The sequence below is a fragment of the Hippocampus bargibanti genome, linkage group LG12 (genome assembly GCF_051943395.1).
Source record: "Hippocampus bargibanti isolate YZ-2025 linkage group LG12, ASM5194339v1, whole genome shotgun sequence".
Classification (NCBI taxonomy): domain Eukaryota; kingdom Metazoa; phylum Chordata; class Actinopteri; order Syngnathiformes; family Syngnathidae; genus Hippocampus; species Hippocampus bargibanti.
The window spans coordinates 4849037-4875024 of NC_142745.1; the positions used below are offsets into that span (position 1 = coordinate 4849037).

The 25988-nt window shown below is 40.3% G+C and overlaps 2 protein-coding genes across 5 annotated transcripts; one reads left to right on the top strand and one right to left on the bottom strand.

The window, feature by feature from the left end:
* The first annotated feature begins 485 nt into the window (after positions 1-485).
* On the top strand, positions 486-9037 carry LOC148890078 (leucine-rich repeat neuronal protein 2-like). Its single transcript, XM_089010139.1, has 4 exons — positions 486-747; positions 1089-1196; positions 1326-1406; positions 4583-9037. Exon 4 carries the CDS (start codon positions 4938-4940, stop codon positions 7272-7274), a length of 2337 nt encoding a protein of 778 aa, XP_088866265.1. The 5' UTR covers positions 486-747; positions 1089-1196; positions 1326-1406; positions 4583-4937; the 3' UTR covers positions 7275-9037.
* On the bottom strand, positions 8466-25646 carry elmo2 (engulfment and cell motility 2). 4 transcript variants are annotated; one of them, XM_089010141.1, is made up of 23 exons: positions 25500-25646; positions 23275-23344; positions 23017-23107; positions 22726-22766; positions 21895-21967; positions 21756-21806; positions 19461-19630; positions 19167-19266; positions 18627-18772; positions 18317-18395; positions 17749-17784; positions 17433-17483; positions 16151-16273; positions 15168-15287; positions 14981-15085; positions 14796-14904; positions 14567-14703; positions 13156-13319; positions 12895-13007; positions 12687-12794; positions 11919-12001; positions 11678-11755; positions 8466-10714 (listed from the first exon to the last, which is right to left on the bottom strand). In XM_089010141.1, exons 3-23 carry the CDS (start codon positions 23092-23094, stop codon positions 10514-10516), a joined length of 2166 nt encoding a protein of 721 aa, XP_088866267.1. In that variant the 5' UTR covers positions 23095-23107; positions 23275-23344; positions 25500-25646; the 3' UTR covers positions 8466-10513. The 4 variants fall into 4 exon arrangements, with proteins under 4 accessions (XP_088866267.1, XP_088866266.1, XP_088866269.1 ...); XM_089010140.1 differs by having other exon boundaries at positions 18621-18772; XM_089010143.1 differs by lacking the exon at positions 17749-17784.
* Between the last annotated feature and the right edge of the window lie 342 nt (positions 25647-25988).

Below are 25988 nucleotides of genomic sequence, written 5' to 3' on the forward strand. Positions count from 1 at the left end.
AATCCTCCCTTTGCATTGGTGGGATCACGGTGATACTATGAAGGTTATGTCTTGCGATGCTGTTGAGTTTTTAGGTAGCATTACACCCACAATAACAATTCTGAGTGTATAACTGAAACAAAAAAAACACGTACAAAACAGTCTAAGAAGTGACGATGATAAAATAATAGCAATTAGAATGAGATGTGTATTCCATTCTTTTGAAATACTGAGCTTAAATTTCGCATCTTCTATACTGACAAGAGAAGCTAAATCACAGTAATGACCCAATTATAATATTTAATCACACTATTGGGCCACATAAAACATTTTAAGGACGGCATCTTGTGGGCGTTTTCAGTATCAGTATGATAAAGAGAAATCAGACGCATTTTTTTCTTGAAACAAAACCAGATGCGATACATTACATACTGGAGGGACTGGGGGGGGGGGCGACCTGTCATCCTCACCCTGTACCCCCACAATGCCAAGTATTTTTCCATCAGCATGTGACAGAGGAAAAGAGAACGCGGGGAGCGAATGAAGGGGAAGAGGGGAGGCAGAAAGAAAGAGAGTGACACAAGCTCTGCTGCAGACGAAAGAGAGAGAAAGAGTGAGAGTTCTCTCCATCCAGCTCCAGTGCAGCACAGACGCGTGATATTTCCAAAATCTTAATTGCGTGTGGCTGAGAATGAGACAAGAAAAAAAAAACTCATCAGTGCGAGAAGCGAGGCTGACCACAGCGACGTAAAGATCTTTCCAGCTCCGGTAAGATAACGGAAATGTGTTGATAGCACAGACATGTACACATGTAGCTGTGGATTCGTGCATGCATGCTTGTGTGGGAGTTTATAAATGGCGAGGGTCGGTAATAAATGAGAACTTTGTGCAGACGTCTGTCTGCAGCAACAAACAGTCCGGGTGATCATGATTCTCTCGGGTTTTTTTTTCTTCTTTTTTTGCAAAGTACAATCAGTATTGAGGTCGTCTATCTCTATCAAAGCATCCAACGCTCCCACACGTCATCTTTCCTCGTAGTGCATGCAAACCGCTTGAATAAATGCTACCTTGAGTTCGCTCTCAGTTCAATGTGTTTATTTTGTTCACAGCACGCTAATGAGAAATGAGAATTTCCGATCAAAGCCAAACAGTGTCGTGAAATCATCGGGGCGCTCATCTTCCATCGGTGGGACGAAGCTCCGATGATTTGCTAACAGGTGAGCGACATGGACGTGCTTCATGTGACGATTTGTAAACACCGTTGCAGAATAATTGTACATTCAGGATTCGGGACTCACGATAGGATGTTTTCTTTTACTTTACGACTAAACGGTGATTTCTTCTAGGGGCCGAGTTCCCTCGAGTGCATAAAGAACAGAGAAATCCTTGTTTGCAAAGAGGCGATCCTGCAAAATGCATCAGCTGCAGTATGTACATATCCACACACACTCTCGATGACCAAAGCTCTTTTCTGCATGAATGTGTGTGTGTTTGTATCTATACTGTATAGTGTAAAAAAGGATATTTTATTATATATATATATATAATAAAATAAATTATATGTATGATATCTAAATAATATAAGAATATGTTTTATATAATAACATAATAAATATTATATATAAATAATAAAATGGAATTGTTCACTATATATTTATTTATTATATTAGTATATAAAATATATTCTTATATTATTTAGATATATATAGAATACATTTTTTGTTATATTGTTATTTTTTTATAATTATTCTTGTTATTTTTTATATATATATATATATATATATATATATATATATATATATATATATATATATATATATATATATATATATATATATATATATATACACACACGTATATGTAACTATCTATCTATCAATACGTATTTCTATCTATACGTATTTCTATCTATACGTATATCTATCTATACGTATGTGTGTATATATATATATATATATATATATATATATATATAATATATATATATATATATATAATGAACTCAAGGAGAAAATTACATGCCCGCAGGATCGGATATATCGATAGTCCGGTTATATTGATATTTTTTCCGACTCCCGAGAATATCGATATAACGAGACTTTTTATATATATATATATATATATATATATATATATATATATATATATATATATATATATACACACGTATATGTAACTATCTATCTATCAATACGTATTTCTATCTATACGTATGTGTGTATATATATATATATATATATATATATATATATATATATATATATATATATATATATATATATATATATATATATATATATATATATATATATATATATATATTTCACATTCATTTATGTCTTGCCCAAGAGTTGTATCAAATACAAAATTGTTCATGGTGGTCAGATATCCATTCATATGGAATTGAAAATGGTTGTCGTTGTACTCGTGGGTGGCAAGCATGTGTTATCTTGCTCTCTTTGATCACCTCATGCAGTGAGGCAAACAAAATATGAGAAACACCTCACAGTGTGAGTCAAATTTTTTCCCTTATTTACGTTCTGCATTTAATCTCATTAGGTTGCGCAGGCATGCCGAATAATGTGGCTGTTGAGTGTAGAAGTAACTCTGTGACTGTGGCGTGAAGTAAGTGTGCGGTGTTGCAGGTAATACTCTGGGCGCAACTGTGAAGTGGCATGGTAAACTTTGACGGAGAAATAAAAAAAATACAAAGAAAATGCCTGAGGTGGAAGAACTTCGCGAATGAAGTAAGAGTGCTGTATCTGAAAAGCCTCTACCGAGGAGTATGAATTACAAAACCTTTTTTTAGGCATCCCTCAGCTCAGCACTCTACATTCCCGAAACTGACATTGTTGACGTCTGAGAGCAAATGACAAAAAACAGGGGGCATCAAAATTAAATGATGGATGAATTATTGAACAGGTTCCAAGCGGGAGTGGAAAAAAAAGGAATGGAGATGAAAGTGAATAGCTGATGGAAGATTGAGAAGGACCCCGGGAGGAAAGACCTGCTCCGAGATGATGTTGACTCAAACATGCTTTCGTACAAAGCTCATTTGGCAATGCTCGTCAAATGTCGTCGCTGCTATTCTCCTTCTCATTCGATGGGGATTTTGTAAAAAGAGTGCCAACAGGAATGGCAGTTTCGTAGTTTGGGGTTGAAATATAACTTATGTGATGACCCCCCCCTTTCCCCCCGCCCACGAAAAAAAAGCTGTGACACTTCCTGTCCACCCATTTTAACCCTTTCATGCACCACTAATGATGATCTTTGAACCTGATATCGTGAAAATGGTCTACTGTATCATGCAGGGGTGTCCAAACGTTTTGCAAAAGGGGGCCAAATTTTGGTGTGTTAAAAATGTAAGGGGGGCCAACCTTGGGGGACGGTCTTTACATAAAACAGCAATTAATTTAAATACAAATGTATTTAAATTAAGTGATCCATTCTGTGTTTCACATTTGCTTTTTTATTTTCATTTCAGCAATCTTACATGCATATCAAAATTGAATGGACATTGAAAACTTAAAATGCATATTAACTTAACTTCCCTTTTTTTAACACAAACTTTTTTGTAACAGTTGAACACAATTGTTTTGTTGATTGACGCCATTTTAGATTTTTTTTTTAATTAGAAAATCACCATTTGAGAAAATTGGGGAGCTCATTCGTCAATTACTCATATCAGAATTTGCTGTTCCTAATTGAGCCTCTAGATAGCAGCACTTAGCACACACAGGGAACAGCGCTACTGCCCAATGTATGTGAAAATCAATAACGTAAAGATGTTGTTGATTTTATGACAGAGGCTGCGGGCTGGATGAAAATTGACCCCGGGCCAGACTTTGTACATGTATAAAGTATTGATCGTAATGATTTTCTTTGAGAGTGGCATGGCTGCAATTACACGATAAGAGCAAGATTAAGTACTGTACAGGGAAAGATTTCTTTCTTTCTTGTATGCATAGTAGTTTGATTGCAAATGCTTCTCTGTCAGCACTCACAAATGGACTGACAGCGGAGAAAACAATGATTAGAGATTTCATAGACACAGTCAAGAGGTTCGATGACTTCATTTGATGTTGTTTTCATCAACTGCCGCACAGATTGGACCAAAAGAAATTACAAGGAACAGTGAACCACACCAAAGAAAATGAGATTTGTTTCCATGGCAACAATTCAGTAGACCTTGCTTTGTTTTCTTTTTTTTTAACACATAGCCAGGCTGATGACAATTTTACTGCCCCTTATCCATCACTGAATTACAATTTTCCAAAATAACACGACAGTCCATCAACAATCAGCTCCAACACAGAAGTCACATTGACCCAAAACTAAACTGAAGTCTCTTCCTTTCAAATCCCTAATTCATGAAATTTGGATATCAGACAAACAAAATTGCCATTTTTCATCACACCGTTTTTTTGCAAGCAGACCACAGTGTGAATTAAAGGGATGATACATTTCAGTTATTTTCAGGTTTCCCATTCCCATTCTAACACTGTTCATTTCTCTTGCTTTGTGTGTGTGTGTGTGTGTGTGTGTGTGTGTGTGTGTGTGTGTGTGTGTGTGTGTGTGTATACGTGCACGTATACCTGAGCAGTGAGCTATGAGCCAGGAGTCCTCCGCCTGCCGCCAGGATGATAGATTGATGCCGTGACAAGAAAGAGACCGTCATCATGTTGCACCACTGCAATCAAAATTGTACCTAAAGAGTCATACGGCGGCTTTTGCAACAAGACGCAGATTTTACAGTTCTGCGATGCGTGTGAGGCACCCTTAGATATTGATGTCGATATGATCATCCTTTCCTGTATCTCTGTTAATTTTATCCTGGTGAGAGTGACCGTCACATCTTCTGCCATCTGCACACCGCCACCCTACAGTTGACTTGCTTGCATCTTCTCAAGAAGATCTTAAAACCTCCTCCAAGCTGCACCGGTGACCCCTGCAGGATTATGAGGCCAATGTTGTTGCTTCTACGATCACAGTTTATCCTCTCTGCGGTGTGTGTCGTCATATGGGTGCTCGGAGCGCTGGGCTCGCTGCCTCAAGCTCTGCCATGGCACATTCCCTGCCCGGGGCGATGTGTGTGTCACATCAAGCCATGGTTCTCAGCGGACTCCGTTTACCACGAGGCGCCGACTGTGGACTGCAATGACCTGCTTCTGACTGGACTGCCGTGGCCTCTGCCCTTAGGCACACACACCTTGCATCTGCAGGGAAACAATCTGTCTGAAATGGACACCGCCGTGCTGCACGGGCTCCCCAACCTCACCGACCTTGACCTTTCACAGAATCACTTCAGCCATGTCAGGGCTATCGCACAAAACCTCTCTCTGCCCTCTCTGTTGTCTCTACACCTCGAGGAAAACCACCTCAGCCACCTGCCAGAGTCATCCTTCTCCTCACTGATGGCTTTACAGGAGCTCTTTCTCAGCCATAATAACTTATGCTCCATTGCCCCTGGAGGCTTTACTGGACTCAGCTCTCTCTTGCGTCTGCACATCAACAACAATAGACTCACCACCATAAATTCAATGTGGTTTGGGCCTTTGGAGAACCTTGAGGTTCTCATGCTTGGAGGAAACCCAGTAGAGACCCTGCCGGGACAGGGCTTCTTAGCCTTGAAATCCCTCCGCAGTCTCGTTCTTGGCGGCATGGGCTTGAGAGGCTTAGCCGATAATGCTTTGGATGGGTTGGAGGGTCTGGAGAGTCTCTCCTTCTACGATAACCAACTGATCAAGGTTCCTTCTCAGGCTCTGCGCAGAGTGAAAGGACTCAAGTTTCTGGATCTCAACAAGAACCGAATCAAAGTGATCAACACGGGAGACGTCAGAGATATGATGCACCTAAAGGAGCTCGGCCTGAACAACATGGAGGAGCTGATGTCGATTGAGAGAGCGGCGCTAGAGAATCTCCCCGAGCTCACCAAACTGGAGATCACCAATAACCCAAAACTGTCCTTCATTCACCCGCAGGCTTTCACCGAGCTAAGCAGACTCGAGAGTCTCATGCTCAACTCCAACTGTCTCAGTACTCTGCACCATCACACCATGAGCTCCCTGCCCAGACTCCAAGAGGTCAGCCTGCACTCCAACCCACTGCGCTGTGACTGCCTGTTTCACTGGGCCGCAAGGGATGCCTCCCACCCTCACCGGGACGCACTGACCAACAATCAGCGACCATTGCGGGTGGTGCGCTTCATTCAACCCCAGGCAACACTATGCTCAGAACCCCCAGAACTGAAGGCCCGCAGGGTAAGAGAGGTTACCTCCAGCGAGATGTCAGGCTCCTGCCTCCCAACAATCCCCATCGCCTCGCTTCCCTCCAATGTGGGTATCAGAGAAGGAGGGAAACTTCTTTTGCACTGTCGAGCTGTGGCAGATCCACAGCCGCAACTTTACTGGGTAACTCCTTCCGGATTGAGGCTTGGACCCGCTTCGGGCAACGCATCTGAGGGAGCACCGGCCTCTTCTGTCACAACCACTGAAGGAATCGCCGAGTCAATTGCTTCAAGCGACTCCCCCAGGTGGTCCCAAGGAGATTTTGTCACCAAACGCTATTGGCTTCTGCCTGAGGGAACTCTGGAAATCAGAAAGGTCACCCCGAGAGAGGCCGGCTTGTACACATGCATAGCTGAGAATACTCTGGGTGCTGATACGCGCAGCGTAACTGTGGCTGTGCAAAGAAGACTGAAGACCAGAAGGAGAGTCCTGGCTCCTGACCTGAAGGGCCCCTCGGTGTTCAGAGCGGAGACAAGTTTCAAGGTGATGGAGTCTGGAGAACACTACGCTATATTGTCTTGGCAGAATAGGCGCAATTACCCCTCAACTCGTTTGTCCTGGCAAGCTATGAGCTCAGACACACCCGCATATTCTACACGCATTCTTGCTGGCACGCAAAGTTTCAACTTGACCCACCTGCAGGCAGCGGCATTTTATAGAGTGTGTTTACATTTAGGGACCAGCGAGGGTGGCAATCATAACAGTAAGAGGAGCAAACCAATCAGGAAACCTCAGTGCATCTCATTCAGAACCAAGCAAATGGCAGAGCCCCGGGCCAGCCTGCAGCTTCGCCCGGAGTTGATGTCCACTGTGGCGACACTTCTGATGATCCTTGTGCTCATACTAATGCTGCTGGCCGGCCATGGATGGGACAACGGAAAGCATCCGGGTGCTCTTTTCCAGGAAATCAAAAGTCATAAGGCTCTGGTCATTATGCAGAAGACACACGAGAGCAACAAGAACCAGCCAAAGCGGAGTGAGAAACTTCTGTTCCATCACGATTGCTGAGATCGTCAAAAATATATTCAATGTCACCTTGTGGGAAGTCACAGTGATGTAGGAAAAAAAATATATTTATTTTCTATCTACAGCATAAATGACATTGTGTGTTGAGACACGAAAAGGATTTCAAAAGCCAAACCAGTTTGATTTAAACTGGGCTGCAGCGCTCACACTGTGCACAGTGAGTGCTTAAATCCAATATAAATTACTGTTCACGGCTGCCGGGCTGGAAAACAAAGAAAATTTGATTCATTCCATGGGCAAATAATTCCGCGGTGTTTGTTACATTTCCTGTCTTAATGTTTCACAGACTGAACCATACTCTAACCAAGCAGATGAAACACGGTCCGAAGAATGAGGCAAAACTAAACAGTGACTGCTTGTTTTGTGCTCGTGCGTCAAAGTGATCGATTCTTAGCGCTCAGTATCTTGGAATACCATTCTTATGCAGCCATTCCTCACCTCACATCCGATATCTTCTTTCAGCATAATACAATTCTCAAAGTGATTGTGTGAAATTCTATTTTCAGCTATTATACAATACATTTTTTTGATTTACCCGTTGCTGTTTCACTCATTTTTCTCAAACATAAAACTTGTTTTCTTCAATTGTGATATTAAACCAAACTGTGCATATATTAATCCGGATGTAAAATGCTGTAATTAAAAGACACATGTAAGCTGGTTGTTGTCACAAAATAGATGAGCTAAATTAGCATATTGCTAACAAACGTGTACAAGAAATTCGCTAACACCAATTCACCATTTTTGCTAATCTATACCAAACACTTTGGAGATCCTTAAAAGCAGTCATATGGCACCTAAATCTACAGTACTAACATGAAAATGCATTTTAATGTTGAACATGTCATGGGAATAGATTAAAACAAAGTGGAAAATGTGTGTTTATTTATTTATTTTTGTTCCAGGGCTTGCCTCAAAGCCACTTTGACTATGTAACATGTTAGCAGTCGCTAGTGTTGTATTGTAATGTAGCATTCCAGTTGTGACGTCAAGCCGCGACTTTTTCAAGACAGATGAAATATTGTTCTGGTTAAAGTTTTAGCACTTTGTGGGTCGGTGTCATACAGGCTACTTGTGTGGTAAAACCAAGTGCAAGTGAGTTGTTGAGTTGGTCCGATATTATTATTATTACAGGGTCACAACTTTAAATAAAATGAGGTTAACAAAACAGGCTTCAGTTAACAGTTACTTGGTATTTATTCACACAGGACGTCATACAGTACAATTTCTCCAATTAAGGCAACTCAATACCATATATCCACAGAGCTACGACAAATGTATACCATATAATATTAGTTTTTTTTTTGTTGGTTTATTTTTAAGGGGGGAGGCAGATCGTATTTGTAAATCAACACCTCATTCAAGACTGTTGCAAGCAAGTGGAGAAAAGTATGAGATGCTAAACCATACCGTTAGCATATCTAATTGAAAACACGTTCAGTCACTGCAGTTCAATTTAACTGGAATTCATAGATAGTAGTTTACTTATCCATAAAAAATGAAACTATGACAATATCGATTAATAGTTAAAAACGACCCCCCTGCCCCAAACAGCATCTATAGTACTGCAATACCCTTTAGCCATACAGCACACAATGGTAACTTTGACATCATCATTGTCTGGTAAAGTGCCCAATAATAACATAAAATACACACCAAAAAAAAGATGGTGGTTCAAAATGTTTTTGTGACATTGTGGTCGATGCAGTATGGTAAAGATTTCAAACCAACAAAAACTGCTTTTTTTTAAAAAAAAAAAGCATTATAACAAACTGACAATGTTATTTCAATAGCATTTAACTCACGGTGTACAATCATTTACAAAAATATAATTCTATTCAGCATTAACAAATGACATCATTGACATTTATTTATTTATACTCGATTCGACATTGACAGGTTATAACAAGATGATAAACTATTTGTAAACCAGTGCACTGTTTGTACCATAACGCCGACTATTCACAAAGACAAAAAAATGTGGTTATTCTCCTTTTTTTGGTCAGCTAACCTAAAAAAACACATAAAAGTCTACAATCATCTGACATTTGGCAATATATTTTTTTAAAACAAGTAACAAATGCATTTCTGATTGTTGCCAGAATCGTAATCCTATTTTTAGTACGGTGTGCATCTATGAAAAAAAAAAACCCTGATTACATGTACATAGTACAATAAACTGTTAATTTTTTCAAACATATGAAAGACCTTATGAGGACTAATGGACGAATTACTCCATAAAAACAGTAGAGAATAAACTTCATCCGACAAATATATATCTCTATTGTAGTTAGCGCATCCCTCAAATTTGAGAGGTTTTCTATTGGAATCTTGGCTTTGGCCTTCCCGTTTGGAGCTTGTGTGTTCGCCCTCATGCTTTTGCGGAACTTCTTCCCACACTCCAAAATAAAACGTGAATTGAAAGTGTGTCGTTTTTCCCGATCTGTCCTGTGATTCATCAAAAGAACGGGGTTTTGAATTGTTCATTTAGGAGTGGGGCGGGAGGGGGAGTTTGACCATTCAGTTTTGTGGACTAGTGCTTGGAGAGAATTCAGACACACCCAATCACGCACACAGATGAAATGTATGATTCATACAATCACAAATAACAAATATAAACAACCAAAGGAAAAGATAGCTACAGTGAAACCTCCAAAGATGAACACCCTAAAAGTTGTCTCGTGATATAGGAAAAAAAAAATCTTCACATGCCAAACTATTGTCGGGAGATTGAACACTCAAATCTTATGAGAATTCATCTCAAGAATTATAGAGGCTCTAATTTTCATGTGACGCGCATTAGAAAGCAATGCGGAGGCGGGTTCAAGACGGCGTTGGCAAATGCTAGCGAGCCATAAACACCGCTGACTCCATTCCTTCCTTCCTTTCAATGCAGCACGCTCACATTTTTCACATAGAGACATCACAAAAGGAAATGCCAATCCGTATGGGACCAATTTACAGTACATAACTTTAGTTTTAATATGCCATGTTTGTTTTAATTTCGACTTCCATTTTAAGGTGAATTAAAACATTTCATGAGGTACAGAAAAATGTTATGATGGTCCCTGTTTGCGCCTGGAAAAAAAAAAAAAAAATAGAGAAATTACAATGTCACCTTTGGAGATTCTACTGTAGTCTTTTCAAAATCACACACTGCAGAATTCGTTGAAATATGCACATTCTTGACCGTCGCTAAATCGATTTACAATCAACACATCTCAGCTATAGTTGTAAGTGAAATTATAAGAGCTCGGCTCCTTCGGGACAGGGGGCGGGGCCTCCGGGATTGTGATATTCTCAAGGTCGAGGAGGCGGAGCTTCATCTCCATGCTGATAAGGGTGTCGAGGTCACTGCGTGTCAGGTCACTGCTCATCTCTCTGCCCAGCAGCGCGCACAGGCCGTCCGTCCAGATGCAATACTGCTCCACAGAAGAAAAAAAGACGTCTAGACGGTCCAGACGCAATAGTGGTCCACAGGAAAACGTAGAAACCCGAGATAATCGCAAGTATCACAGGGTCACAAGAGGGTGTGACGTGTAACCAAGTGATGAAGCAAAGCAATCACCAGTTCTCTTTTTTTTTTTTTTTTTTGGGGGGGTGGGGGGGGGGGGACATCCACATGGAATTTCAAAATGTCGGTCGGGAAAATGCGGCCATTGGAGTCAGTGATTTTTGAACACATGTTGTGCACCAGCTTGGTCATGAAGAGGGTAAACTCTTATAACTCTAACTATAGTATATGATTATGTTATACGGTTTGAGGGCATCCACCTCAAAAGCTGCATTTTTTTGTAATGATGAAATAAAATGTGTTTTTTAATTTTAATGTGTGGAGTTTCCTAGAAAAACCCATATCGTTATGTATTGATCTTAGGGTTAAACGTAATTCTATTATATTATATATATATATATATATATATGTATATTCATATATGTATATATATATATATATATATATATATATATATATATATATATATATATATATATATATATATATATATATATATATATATATATATATATATATATATATATATATACAGTAAAGTCTCGTTATATCGATATTCAAGGGAGTCTGAAAAATATCGATATAACCGGGACTATCGATATATCCGACCCTGTTTGCATGTAATTTTCTCCGTGCGTGCATCGAAATAGTATCGATATAACCGGGACTATCGATATAACGATATCGATATGTATATATACTTTATATATATATATATATATATATTTTTTTTTTTTTGAGAAAACAAATAATTATACAATTTTTTTCAAGACTGTGTTGTTTTCTCTGAACAGAGAAAAAAATTTAAGAAACTTGAATTTGTTTCGGAATACATTGCTACGAAAACGCAGATGTTCTCGGGTCAGCATACCTCATACTTGTTGGGCGCAACAAAGTTGAGCGTCTCATCCGGATCATAAAGGACAGAAAAGGCCAACTCCAGCACCTCCTGGGACAAGACCAGCAAAGACATTAACACTGAATTGCATCATCGATAAGATGTTCAACTTTAAAGTGGTAAGACCTGAAAATTGAATATTAGTAGAAAACTATTCCGAGTAGATCACTACCTTGACCCATACTTTATTGTATTTAACTTAACGAACACATACCTTGTTTTGTTTCAGAGCACTTTTCTCTTTCATATGAGGGCAGTCCTTTCCAGTCACCACAGACTTAATGTCGGAAACAGGGACTAAAAAGAAAACAAACGCAGTGAGAAAAAGAAATTATTCGTTTACATTGCGATCTTCTCCAATTATGGTCCTGCTGTGTAAAGAATGTCATAATTATCAAATAAAGTCCATATCTGCATTAAGAGGCATTTTTTTAAACCTACATGTCAATATAGTGCCACTTAGCAGTTTTTTTTTTACGACGATACTAGTGCAGCGTGTTCTACCGGAAACAAATTCCTTGTGTGTTCTACATACTTGGCAATAAAGATGATTCTGATTCTGATATTTTATCGGTTTTGCTCATATGATATACTGGATTCAAAGTTAGAGCAGTTATTCAGTTCAAAACTTTGACTTCAAATGTTAAGTCATTTGAGCTTCTACTGAAATTGACAATACAAATTCTTTCTTTCTTTTATAATATACAATACAAAGGTAATTTAATGAATTCCAATGAAAATATTTTACTATTTCGGTTAAGATTGATGCATTTGGGAATACAGCTTGTTCTTATATAAGCTCCCGTCAACTTCAATAATAATAATAATAATAATAATAATAATAATAATAATAATACATTTCATTTGAATGTCACATGCACATAAATAAAATCGCTCATGAACATTTTGGCAACAATATTGCATTTCAGAATGGGATCTTTTAATATAAGAAATTCTTTCAAAAAGAAAAAGAGACCCTTACTCTTGTCGCTGAGCATCTCAAAAGGCACTTCACCCTGAGGTGATTCATCCAAGTCCCCATAGTGCAGCACTTTGTGATTAAGAGAGAGTCTGCAGAACCAAAATTTCTCTGCAACACAAGCAGAAATGCTTAGATCAACGCAGTGAACACAAGCCACACAAATAGTGCTTAAAAAAAGGGATGCCAAGTGATTGTATTGATGTGGTACCTTGCCTTCGGCGGTTTCCCACTTTTCGGAAACAGTTGCCCTCACACAGCCGATTGAGTCGTTGCTGTTTAATGAGCTCCAGAATCTCAGGCTGGATTCTCTCTCGCAACTCACTGCCTCACATATAGATGGGATAAATGGCAGAAACGTAAGGCTTTTCGGATGATACGTTAGACAGAATGTTTTGCTTCGGAGCCTAATTTACAAATGTGTGGATTGACATTGCAAACGTTAAAAAAAAAAGTTTGATGTGTCACTGACATGATGGGAGGAGACTGAAAGTCATCCTGGCTCATTCTTTCAGACTGTCGTAGTCGCAGGATCTCGGAGTAGCTGAGACCTCGCAGCTTGTTCTTCAGCTGATCTAAGGACGCGGGTTTCATGGCCAAGGCCCTTGATATCTGCTCTCGGACCACCTGCATGACCTGCTTTGAACAAGTCATCTTTAGAAGAACTTGCTTTTTTTTTTTTAATCACACGAGTCACGCGATTGACTTCTCATTTCAAAACTAATTCTGTCCGCAAACAATTTTTCCTCATCTGAAGTCATTTGTATTCAACATGTCCCCCAAAAATAAACAATCTGCAAATTTTTTAACAATAGACCGCGGCGAGTCAAGAAGCGTTCAATGTGGCGGACGCGACGTGAACAGCAATCGGCAACATTAAGAATTTAGCTGTCGTGTAATATTAATTGAAGCAAAAGCTTGTCAGCCGCCTACTCTCGTGAGATTCTCACAGAAGTGTACGTATGCACACAAGCGCAGGCGGCGAGCCGCACATAACAAGGACACACACTTCCACGCTGAGCGATGGAAACGTGATCTAACGCAGTTTTCACTCTGAGAAAACCAACAAAGCTTCCGCACTATCGGTGTTACTCTGGAAAATCAGTTGTGAAGCATGGAAATGGAATCAAATAACAAGAAATTCCTCCGCTGGAGCTAAAACGGTGACCCAAATTTAAGAGAAATCGACAATCGTAATAACAACTCATCGTAGGACGCAGTGTAAGTCGAAAGTCACACAAAATAAAACCAGTGTTGAATCCCAACTCCCCCACCCCCAGTTCTTTTCTACAGAGTTAACTTGGCCTTACTTTTACTGCAATGCGGAATTTGTTTTGCATTCTTTTTTTAAGGAAACAAAAGCTTAGAAACTAGACAAGAGAAATCGTCCAAAATTTGAAAATGAACCACTCTGCACATGATCCGACTGTCAAATTGGCCACGTGTGATTGACATATCATACCTGTCAACCTTGGCTAATAGCTGCCCTTATAAATTATTACAATTCCCCTCTAAGAGTTGTAGTATGCCGTCCATTATTTGAAGTGATTAAAAAACAACGCTAACACAAGCGGAAATGCAGATAGCTTACCGCACATGTGCATGTTATGCTTTAATCAATCCGACCGTACGCAGCGATAAAAAAAAACTATACGAATGAGCATTACTTTTGCTGGTTTGCCCTGATAGGCGTAGCGACCAGCGGCAGCGGCAGCGTTGTCGTTGGCTACAAGCAGTTGAGTTCAACTGGATTTGAGCCAAAATGGTCTTTTGAAGATCCGTTCAAAATTAAAAAAATAAATCGTGTATAAAAACTACGGGAAAAACATCTAAATTGACATGTATGACATATTTGGGCCCATGCTGGTGAAGACCTTACTGACTTTATTAAAGTCCTCGGAGGTGGCCCTCATCTCCTTCCAGGTTTTATTGAGCAGCTGGATGCAGACGCAGAAGAATTCCTCCCATGCTCGGTCATGAGTGAAGAACATGGGATGGTAGTCGTTGCAGCCCTCGTTAGCTTTTGAAGCAACAACAACATATGTCAACCATGGATTTCCCTCCCATAAACACCAGATGACGTCAGTTCCCACCACAGTCCCGTGAACTTACGCAATTCCCCAACTTGGAGTATCTCACAGAGTATCCGAGTAAGGTCGATGGCACACCGGCCGAAAGGACATTCATGCTTATCCTCGCGACTACTGTTTTCGAGAACAATCTGCCATGATTTGGAAAACGGGTTAGATGTGATCCGCACATACTTTTGAGTGGAGCAGCGTCTTAACAGAACTTACGCGGATGTACGTGTCTTGATGCACCTTAGCCAGGTACAGCATGTTGTCCAAAGCTAGCATCCCTGGGGGAGTCTGAGTGAAATCCATAGCAGGGTTCACATGGTTCTACATTCAAAAAGAAAATAGAGATATATATTTGAATATCATGGTAAATATTTCTATTAAGTTGTGATCACGGGCAACTTACGGTGAAACCTAGCATTTTATAATCCTTCGCATACAAGGCCTTTCTTTTTTCAGTGCCGGTGGGATCATTTTCTCCATCAAAGGCAATCCTCCGCAGCTCAAATATGACGTCTCTTTGGCTCTGAGTGATGGAAACGAGCACATTTCATTTGTCGAGGCAAAATAGTAACAGGAAACAGTTCCCTTCAAGCAATCAGGAATTCTAAGATCGAGTCTTGTCACGCTTTCAAAATTGCCATAAATGCACAAAAATGAATTTGCTGCAAAGATACAATGAGCTGTTTTACACACAGCCTTTCCATTTTTGTTGAACATTGACATTTTTTTTCCTCATCCCGAGCACTTTACATTTGAATAAAACTTTCATTCTAGTGGCGGCCCGGTGGTGAGCGTGTTGACCTGACAGTGCAGAGGTTGTGGATTATATCCCGTCTCTGGCCTTCCTGTGTCGAGTTTATCTGTTCTACATGTGCCTGCGTGGGTTTTCTTCAGGTACTCCGGCTTCTTCCCACATTCCAAAATAATGCATGATAGGCTGATTGAACACTCTTTTTAAGGCAATCCGATTCCTGCTTCATTAATAATGGCCCTAACAACTCTTGAATTGTGTCTAGGTGTGGGATGGTTGTTCGTCCCCGTGCGATTGGGTGATAACCGGTTCAGGGTGTCCCCCGCCACCAGCCCAAAGACAGCAGGGATAGCCTCCAGTACCCCTCGCTAACCCAAGTGAGGATAAAGCGGATCTGAGAATGGATAGATACACGAGTTTCTTTTTAGTGATCATTTGGGAAGCCTGTAACCCATATTGTGGTCTTGCTTGTGCAATATTTCAGCCCGGTAATTACTCCACGGCAGCACACATGCACAGCCAAAATGTAATCTATGCTTTATGTATTCTTTAAAATCGTCTTTGGCCACATGTTTCAATGTATTTTCAAATCATTATTTCATCAAGACAAAAAGAAGACTTTTTTCAATTTTTACCTGGTCATTCGGATCCATTTTGGTCATCATTCGTTCCTCCAAAAGATTAAAGGTCAACACTTGCAGCACATACAGCTGATGGGCCATCTCGGCTTTGATTGGTCGATTTCCTCTTATGACGTGCTAGAAGGAAAACGGGAAATTTTTCTGTGTGATTTTTTTTATTGGCTGCATTAGATCACGCACAGTTTCTTATTTTAACAGTCTGAATTTTAAGTGTTGAAGTGTTCAGTTTTAAATCACATTTACTATGGGTCTTGTTTGAGTGTTTTTAGCAGTTGCAACTTTTCTTTCACATCAAATTCATCCAAGCGTGGCGTCATGGATGTCAGGATTCATGCTATAAGAGCAGAAAGCGTCTGACGACACGCCATACATAGCTGCTAAACAGTTAATTTAAACTGAGGCAAAATAGGAGACAGACACTGTTTATGTTCCAACAGTCGTCATAATGGGGTCGCAGTCTTGGAGGATTTGGTTCCGGAGCGCTCACAATGCTGTAACTGCTCCTGGAAATAACACTGCACCATCTTTCTCATTTGCAGCCAGCTCAGGGAAGCACTTTCACACAAGTTGGTACCAAAGGAATCATTCTGAGAGCTGAGAGGGTCTTTTTTTTTCCAATGCCCCCCTGCCCCCACTCCATAGACTTCATGCCATATAATCTCCTGTGATTGTTCTACTTCACCACGCTTCCCGTTAGTCAATCTTTCCACTGGCTGAGCAGCTGGTCTGAAACATGGGGCGTCCACATTCCGAAGTTGCAGGAACATTTAAAATACGGTCGAGCATAATATTTGGATTGGAATCAACCTCATTGATTAGCAATCACTCAGTTTAAAAGACATACCGTATTTTCCAATGTATAAGGTGCGCCCAAAAGCCTTGATTTTCTTCGAAAAATAACCCTGCCCCTTATATGTGAAGTAATATTGAGCCACAACAGGTCTCGCAACTACTGTCAGCAGGCACCGACTCTATTTCCCCATCTAGAAGAAGTACTGCGCAACTCCACCCTCTAGTATAGCACATTAAAATGTGGTGTGCCTTATACTTGGAAAACGTTTATATATTTATATATTATATCTGGAAAACTTTTTTTTTCATTCATTGAAGGTGCGCCTTATACTCTGGTGCGCCTTATGTATGAAAACTGTTTGAAAATACACCATTCCTTGGGGCTGCGGCCTACACTCTGGTGCGCCGTATACACCGGAAATATGGTACTGTGTCTTTTTATTCAGCAGATGAGAATTTGTGTTAGCACGTGGGGACAACTCACGTTCAGAATGATGGAGCGCAAGTGCTTCTGGGCCAAGGTGCTTGCCATTTCCTAAGCGCAAAAAGGCATTAAGCATATGAAAAAAAAGTTGAATGAGGAAAATAGCTCAATCTGCACTGGAAAAGTAAGCAATTATAAAGTCTAGCAGAGTCGAAACTGGTTTTTGCCTCTTCTTCGCACCTTAGACTGCAACATGACAATTGGAACAGACGTAAATTTGCATGGGGGGGTGCGGCAGCTTTGAAACAAAGACAAGTGAGGGTGTGAAGAACCCGCGGAGTGGCGAGGGTGATATGAGATGCCGGTGTGTACTCACGGTAAGGTGCTGCTCCAGCGGGTTAGTGTACACCTCCTCCAGGTTCAAAGGAGGAGGAGGAGGTGGATGCGGATGCGCAGTGGTGAAAGTAAAAAGTGCACACATGGACAATGAGATACAGAAATACATCACTGACACAGCATGCACAGAAACAAAGGACAACACAAAGAGTGACCTTTTTTTAATCGCCAACTTACCCACAATATGGCGATGATTTTTGCATTATGTAATTCATATTGTGATAACATTTGGGCGTTGTTAATTGCTAACGCCAGATCACATTTACCTTTGCGAACGGTGTGCCATGAGAAGTCATGTTTTGTAAGCGTGTGTGTCACTTTTGTTATGGTTATCTTTGCCTTACTTTACCAAAATGTGGCATTTGGGAATTATTCAACAACAAAATGATGGCTAGTAAAAATTGCAGAGTCGCTCAAGTCTTTGAGAAACTAACTAGCACAGCGGCTGCTGAGAAAAAAAAGTTCATGTTGCAGCCTCAAAGCTCATGAGAATCATAGTCATCTACACTCTTATATTGATGTTTTTTTTTGCACATGGGTCAACTGACTTGCCGTCTATCCTCGGGTGCTTTCAGGAAAAGAGCATTGATGAGGGCAATGGCATAAGTCTGAATCTCTTGGTTTGACCTGAAAAAATATCAAGTGACAAACAAATCCTGTTAGAAGTATCCTGCTCCACATACGAGACTACAAAATGGAGTACGACAATATGTTTTGTATTGTATTAACACCGCATTGATTCCTGATGTTTTTTTTTAACAGCCCCGCAGGAACGCAACAAGATCATACAACTTCAATCCTCAGGCCGCAAATCAGAGAGCAGAAAGCCCCTGTGCATGTGTGTGTGCTCACACTTGCAGGTGCCCGATGAGTTGTCCCACGGTGATCTCCTGAGCCACCCGGTGGTAGAGGCTGTGGCTGTTGAGTACCATGCTCTCCAGGATGGCCAGTGAGCGCTGCAGGATGGACACATCCACCATGGGCTGGTTCACATAGCCTGCAATCTTTGGCAAGACGGAAGAAGGGATGGGGGATGGGGCACCGTTTAAAAAGCACTGCATTATTCACTGGTCATGATTAGAGTAATGACACTCGGGATAGGAACTTCTTCGTTCGTGAACGTTTCAACAGAAGTTATACTTGTTTACTTTGAGAAACTCTCAAGGTCATAGTAAAGCTTTCAGAAAATAGACATACATGTGCACGTGCACACACACAAACACACACACTGAATGAGCTCCGGATAATCCAAGGAGTTGCTAGGCAACAGAACCCACTCATTTCCGCTGTGTAGGAAGTAAGGAAGGTCAAAGTTAAAACAAAGCTAGCAAACAACAAGCACTAAGGCACCACAAGTTGAGAATATGCAACTGAGAAGTGTGGGATGAATTGAGGCACCTGCTTGATGAAGGAGAGCGAGATAAGATCCCAGGATACAATGCCGTGATCCATTAATTCTAGAAATGCAGTGAGAGTGAACGCCAGCATTTCGCCAAAGCTGCAGTAAAAAAAGAGGACATTTATGTCATTTTTCACATCATTTATTCTGCACCTGGATAAAAGTGACTACTTAAAAAATACATTCAGTCCCCAGTGCACAACTGACATGATGACAAAAAGAGGGATTCATGATCATTTGGGAACATCGACGTTGACGTGACAAAAGCAAAAATGAAAAAGGGAAACTCTCACTGGGTGCCGCTTTCGACTAGCCGGGCCAAGGTCCCAATCCCCTCCATATTGATAAACTCTGCGGCAAACGTGGGGTCTGTTGACAGCTTGGCCAGCTCCTTTAGAGCCTCTAAGCGAGCATCAATCCCATGGGATTGGATACGCTCCAGCAGTTGACGAGCAGCGCGGCCCTGTCAGCCACAGGAAGAAACCATCATTGGAGAAAGGCCACCATGACAAACTGCTTCCATATGAGCTGACGGTAAATGTAGAACTGATAACGACAATACTAAAGAAAAACAATGTGGGAAAATAACTGAAGATGTTTCAGGTGTTCAATAATAATTTTGCTGATTTCTAAGGCCCTAGAAGCATTCACAAACGGATATATTATTTATGCACATTCACACTGTGCTGACGGTGAACTAGCCACGTGTCTGAGGACAAGCTGATGGAAGTGTGGCTACCAGTGTGCACCCGAGGCCCCTGCGACCACCATCAAACATTTAGACCGAGCCGTAAAGGGGTGCAAGTGGCACTGGAGACAAACTGTGTGACGTCTCTCGCCCGAGGAAACGACACATTGGTTTGGGCAGAGCGGGAATAGAATGCTGTACCTCTGAGCCACTGACAGACAGCTAGCAAGCTAGCTAGTTAGCTGTCTATCTAGCTAGACAGTTTGAAATCTTTGGTTTAGATTGTATCAGACAGGTTTTTTTAATGGCATTAAGACAATTAAACTGAAGAACAATGCTGACTTAAAAATGGCATAGCTAAAATTTAAAAATTAAAGAAAAAACAAAAGAGCCTGAACAGCCAAGCTTGCTGTCTATCTAGCTCACATGTGTCAAAGTCAAGGCCCGCGGGCCAAATCCGGCCCGCCACATCATTTTTTTCGGCCCGCGAAAGCAAATCAAACTTGTTAAATTCCATGATGATTGCTAAAATCTGAGCCAAAATTTCATATTTTTGGACGTCAACCACAATAAAAGTCATTATTCTTGACTTCAGATTTGAAAACGAGTTAATCATTAATTTGCTGTGTGCTCTATATGTAATATTTGAAGGGATTTAAACATTCTAATGGGTTCCCCAAATTCATAACGGCCCTCGAGAGGAAACCATAACTACAAGGTGGCCCACGGCAAAAAAAAATGACTTTGACATCCCTGATCTAGCTAGACAGTTTGAAATCTCTGGTTTAGATTGTATCAGACAGGTTTTTTGTCATTAAGACAATTAGACTGAAGAGCAGATGACTTCAAAGTAATATCGCTAAAATTTCCCCACGAATTATTTAAAAATTAAAGAAAAAAAAGAGCAGCACAGTTAGGAATTACTACCGGGGATTAACCAAGCAATTAAAGAATGTCCTGTTCAAGAAATTGGTTCAGAGAATTGAACCTCTTGGTGTTCAGCGTGTTTTTAAGTAACAGGTCAAATTAAGTGTTATACAACAGGATGTAAATGATCAGGAAACAGTACAGCTACTATATTGCAAATTTCCCTGTTGTGGTACGATTAAAGGCTTTCTGATTCTGATATGGTAGAGCTCCAGGCAGCATTAGATTGTTCAGACTTTTCCAAGAGAAATTCTTAAAGCTTCTTTCAAAAAAATAAAGCATTTTAGATTTCATCAATGTTGTCATGCATCATTTTTGTCATGTGTCATTTTTGAATGAATATTACTGAACTGTGACTTAACAAATGTGGAGGACGTACCAAAAAATTAAGGAATCGGGAATATATATATGGGATATATATATATTGTTATTTAGTTGTTTTTTTTTGTTCTTTTGACTTCAAGACGGCGCCCCGAGAGTGGCTGCCTTTCCACACCTCATGTATTTTGTTTTTTTACTTTCATTCCTTTCATCACTTTGCTGCTGTGAAATGTAAATTTCTCCACTGTGAGACTAATAAAGGCAAATCCAATCCAATCCAATGGGAAGGGAAGTGAAAGATCAAATCAAAACATGTCGCCGCACAAAAAGATAGGAGCACATGAAAAACTGTGCTGTTTTTATTCCCCTTCACTGATGTGCATCTTTGGTGGTTAATATTGTGGCGGAGGTGTGAGAATCTGCTTGGGAGTGAAACAAAACTGTTGCGCATAATTAGTGAGTGCTGCTCAGAAAAACAACTCCTCTCAGATTTGTACAGTCCGCCGAGCCACATTCGCACAGCTGACAAGACACTTTGACCGAACTACATGGATAAAGTGAGGTTATATGTGCTTGCATTGCACTTTGGTGAGATCACCCATTGATTTATTCAAATCCAAAAAAAAGGACAGTATCACTAAATGTTACTCACGGGTGAAATGGCTAATCGAAGGATGGTCCCGTTCTTTATTTCACTGCGACTCTAAAGAAAAAAAGCACCGTTTTGACACTCACTTCAGTTATGATCCCTGAATAGCGGATGAGGAGGCAAGGGGAATCGTGACGCTTACCTGTTCAGTGATATAAAGCTGAGGACCATCTGCATATCGCAGAGCAAACTGTTCAGAGCCTGATAAAGACCATCTGAAAATTGAGAAACAAAATGGCCTCTTTAGATACCAAGTAAAGCATCGGCATGATGGGAGGTGAACATTCACGAAAGGCTGCAACAAGTTGCTTCTTGCATCATAATTCTCAGCGCGGTCTTTATAGTCAACAACGCATAGTTAAAGTCTACTTAATGGGAAGAAAAAGCTTCACCAAATGTTTTATGAACACATTTGTTGAATACAGAAGCAGGTTAACGTGGACATGTTAATGCCGTGCCCATCTTTTTAAAGCTTTGCAACATAAGAAAAAAAATACATTGAGTGGCATTATGCATTCATTTGGAGAGAGGAAAGAGTCTTTATACATAAAATCAGAGATGACCTAAATAGAATTACACTTGAGGGCACGAAGAGGATGAAAGCATACATTGAGTTTATGAGTGATAAGATATGATTTCATCATTATAACACAATCCAATCCCGTTTGACATTAACCAAACTATACATTGGATTGGTCGCCATGTAGTGAAAGACAATCATTCATTATTACGACATATTCCCACCAACGCTGAATAGGAACTAAACCCCCAGAAGTCAGCCAAACATTCCATGACAACATCATTTAATTCTATTGGTACATTTTTTTTTAGTGTAAAACATCCTCTAGATAAAATAAAACTCTAAAGTGATTTTTTTTTTTTTTAACTGACGGCATACAAACAGTGATGTCAACATGACTCCCTTTGCTAAAACCTAACAGTAACTGAAATAGCAAATAGAGAAGATGCTTACCCGTCACAGACTTCACGGATGATTGAAGTCAAAGGTCTTTTCTACAAACGGAAAAAGCGGAGAGGATTAAACTCAAATGTAGTCAGATCTAAGAAATATATTTTTTTTCATTATCTACAAGGTGAAAATCCGTCTCTGGGTCAGCAGCACAGGAGACGGATACCACAAAAACACACCACAGACCAGTGTGGATTGGTCACTTTAGTTCTCTCCATATGAGATTGCAGTAAATGCAAAAGTTTGTAGAAGAGCTAAAATGAAAATATTTGTAACGTTTGAGGAAGCACATACCTGGTCCATCTCAATAAGCTGAGCGTTTGCACCCGGCCATTCGATGGCGACCTTCACGATGTCAGCGAGTGGAGGCATAGCAGACTTTCAGCTGTCACATGCAGATAAAAGTTACACGCAGAAAGGTTGCACACAGATTATTTACATTGAGATTTGAATTTTGTTACTGAATGAGGAAGCAAATACACCACCGGATGACAGCTCCTCCAACTGACACGAGAATTTATATTTTGTTATTCAAATGCAAGCGCTAATTACCTAACGGAGAAGTGTGGACGGTGTCACTCGGTTTCGCACCACTGCTTTAGTAACCACAGTCTCAGTCCCCCTGTGAACACAACACAAAACAAATTGTAGCTCATTTAAATCCACTCTAACAAATATACAACTCGAGGTACAATTTGTCTTGTTTTGTTGAGATTAGCGAATACAACTCATACATAGTTGCACCACTCAACATGGTATTTGTATGCTGCCGCAGCGACATGCTTAGTTGTTACTGGAACAAAGCCACCAGTAGGCAGTCACTGAGAAATATTAATTCGGTTTTAGTGAATGCTGCATCATTGATTTTTTACCACTGAGGTGAATAACTTTTTTGGTATATCTCTGCCAGTAGAGCTTTTACAACCCTTGCGAAGTATTATTTGTGGGATGAGGCTGCAGATGACATTTGGGGAATTTTATAGGAAATGAAAGTTCAGAACTGTAAAATGCACACCCCAACAAAAAAACTGGTGTTGTCCATAAATTCACAAGAGATGTCAGTACAAAACCTCAGGCAAGCAATCGTTAAATAATGAACTCTAGGTTGATGGAAAACAATTTGACAAAGATGATTACGATTTATAAAGCATTTCCGTAAAGCTAAAGATGATAAAGATGCACTTGTTTATTATGGATACAACAAAATGTCTTGTTTTTTTTACTTCAAATATATCCTTTATCATCTATCTATAATTAAGTGGTCTTCCACGAGGACAGAATTGCTTTGTGAAGTCCATTATTTACATCAAGTACATTTCTGACATTATTTTGGATGAATTGCATCTGGTTGTTAGTTTTATTGTTTTCCATAAAATATGTGCCTTTGATTAATAAAGGTTGGTAATTGGAGTACCAGCACAAGAAGCAAGCCTTATAAACATGTCATTTTTTTGTTCGTTTGACTTCAAGATGGCGCCGCGAGAGTGGCTGCCTTTTCAGCAGCTGTATTTTGGTTTTCTACTTTCCTTTACTCTTCATTTCATCACTTTACTGCAGTGAAATGTAAATTTCTCCACTGCGAGACAAATAAAGGTAAATCCAATCTCATCTGTTGCTTTGGTAATGTTGCTTTTGATTGTATGGAGACTTTGTTAGCAATTTGCATTTTCCTTGTTTTCTCTCAGGATGAATAAAACAAATATATCACCCTAATTTCATATGGAACAATACAAATACTGTATAGTAGCAGGCCACATGAGGCGTTTTCTATTTCAATTATCGAGCTTTTTGGGTGCAATTTTAAGTGTGCAATCTTAAACTTTCTTTTGTCTCAAGTGTAGTGAAACTGGAAACAGCAGTGCAGCAGCGTCAAGATTTTTCAGCAGCAATGCCCTCAGCCTAGCATGCGTTCAGTGGTAGCTTAGCAACAACCGCTAACTAGCCTGTCGGCTTCTTTGGGGGAAAAAAACTTCAATATCTATGACGAGTCATGACCGTCACACGCTATTTTTAGCATTGCGCAAAAATATTCTCTCATTCAATTTTAAATACGAGTCAGACAGGAAGTGCCTAACTTTCACTTAGCTTGTAGGATGTAGCGCCCCCTGCGTTAAAACGACGCCAGTGCAGATGAATGACAACAAATTTACAATTTGGTGTTGTTTAAAAAAACAACATTCAAAAAGCATTGAAAGACAAGCCAGTCGAGGATGAACGAAATAGAGTGTCCGCCCGCGTCTGCAAAGAGATGGTCGTTTATAGGCAGTGTAACCGTGCAGCTCCCGGTAGAAATTGTGTGTGTGACGGTGAGATATGAAGATGAGAAGCTCGCATTGGACTGTTACATGAGGCAGAGTATGAGTCGCAGTTACAGATGACGCCGGGGGGAAAGACATTATAAGGAGCTTTGACTGTCTGGTGTTGAACCGGATGTAACCTCGAGATAATCATTCAACCCCAAACAGTAACACAGATGAGAAGAGGTTAGCTTGTTTCTCAAAAGCTACACGTCCCTCGTCTTGGTGCAGCGGTGAAAGTTGCTCTAAATGGCAAAGTCCGTAAGCTTTAAAGTCGAATCAGAAGTGTCGCTTCTCTAACATCGCGATTCATCCACCATGCACCCGTCTGCTTCCCCGTTGCAGCATGGAACAGTCTCACTCTAACCGTGGATCAGTCTCAACAGTGAGATGTGTTTATGCTTCGGGGCTTTACTTTGAGCCCCGAGATGGAACGAATGATGGAAGTGACGGTTTGTGTCGGTGTTCGGTATTACTCACCCGGTGGCTGGGCCATCGATGATGCTGAGAGCATCACAGTTTTCTCTCTTCGGCGAAATACTGAAGAGGAGCAGCAGACACTCCTCCAACGCCTTGTAGGCGGTACTGAATGCAAATGTCACATTTCACAAAAATAAGCACAGACACACAACGCGTGTTCTTGCTCGAGTGGAGATATCGGTGTGGGGGAAATCGTGAATGCCACTCCCGCACACAATCAATTACTGCAATACACTTGACAATCACAATAAATTAATTTATGAAATGTGATGACTGAGTTGCGTTCTCGATTTTTCCAATCAATGTAAACTTTATGACTTCCCTTGGAGGGCCTTTATGACTGTGATTTTTTTGAAGCCATAGAAATGTTTAACAATAGTAACATATTACATACACAGCGAACAACAAAATTGCTAGACAACTAGTTTTGAAATCCCGAATGAAGAAAAATGACGTGTTCAAACATTGGATTGCATGGCGCACACCTGG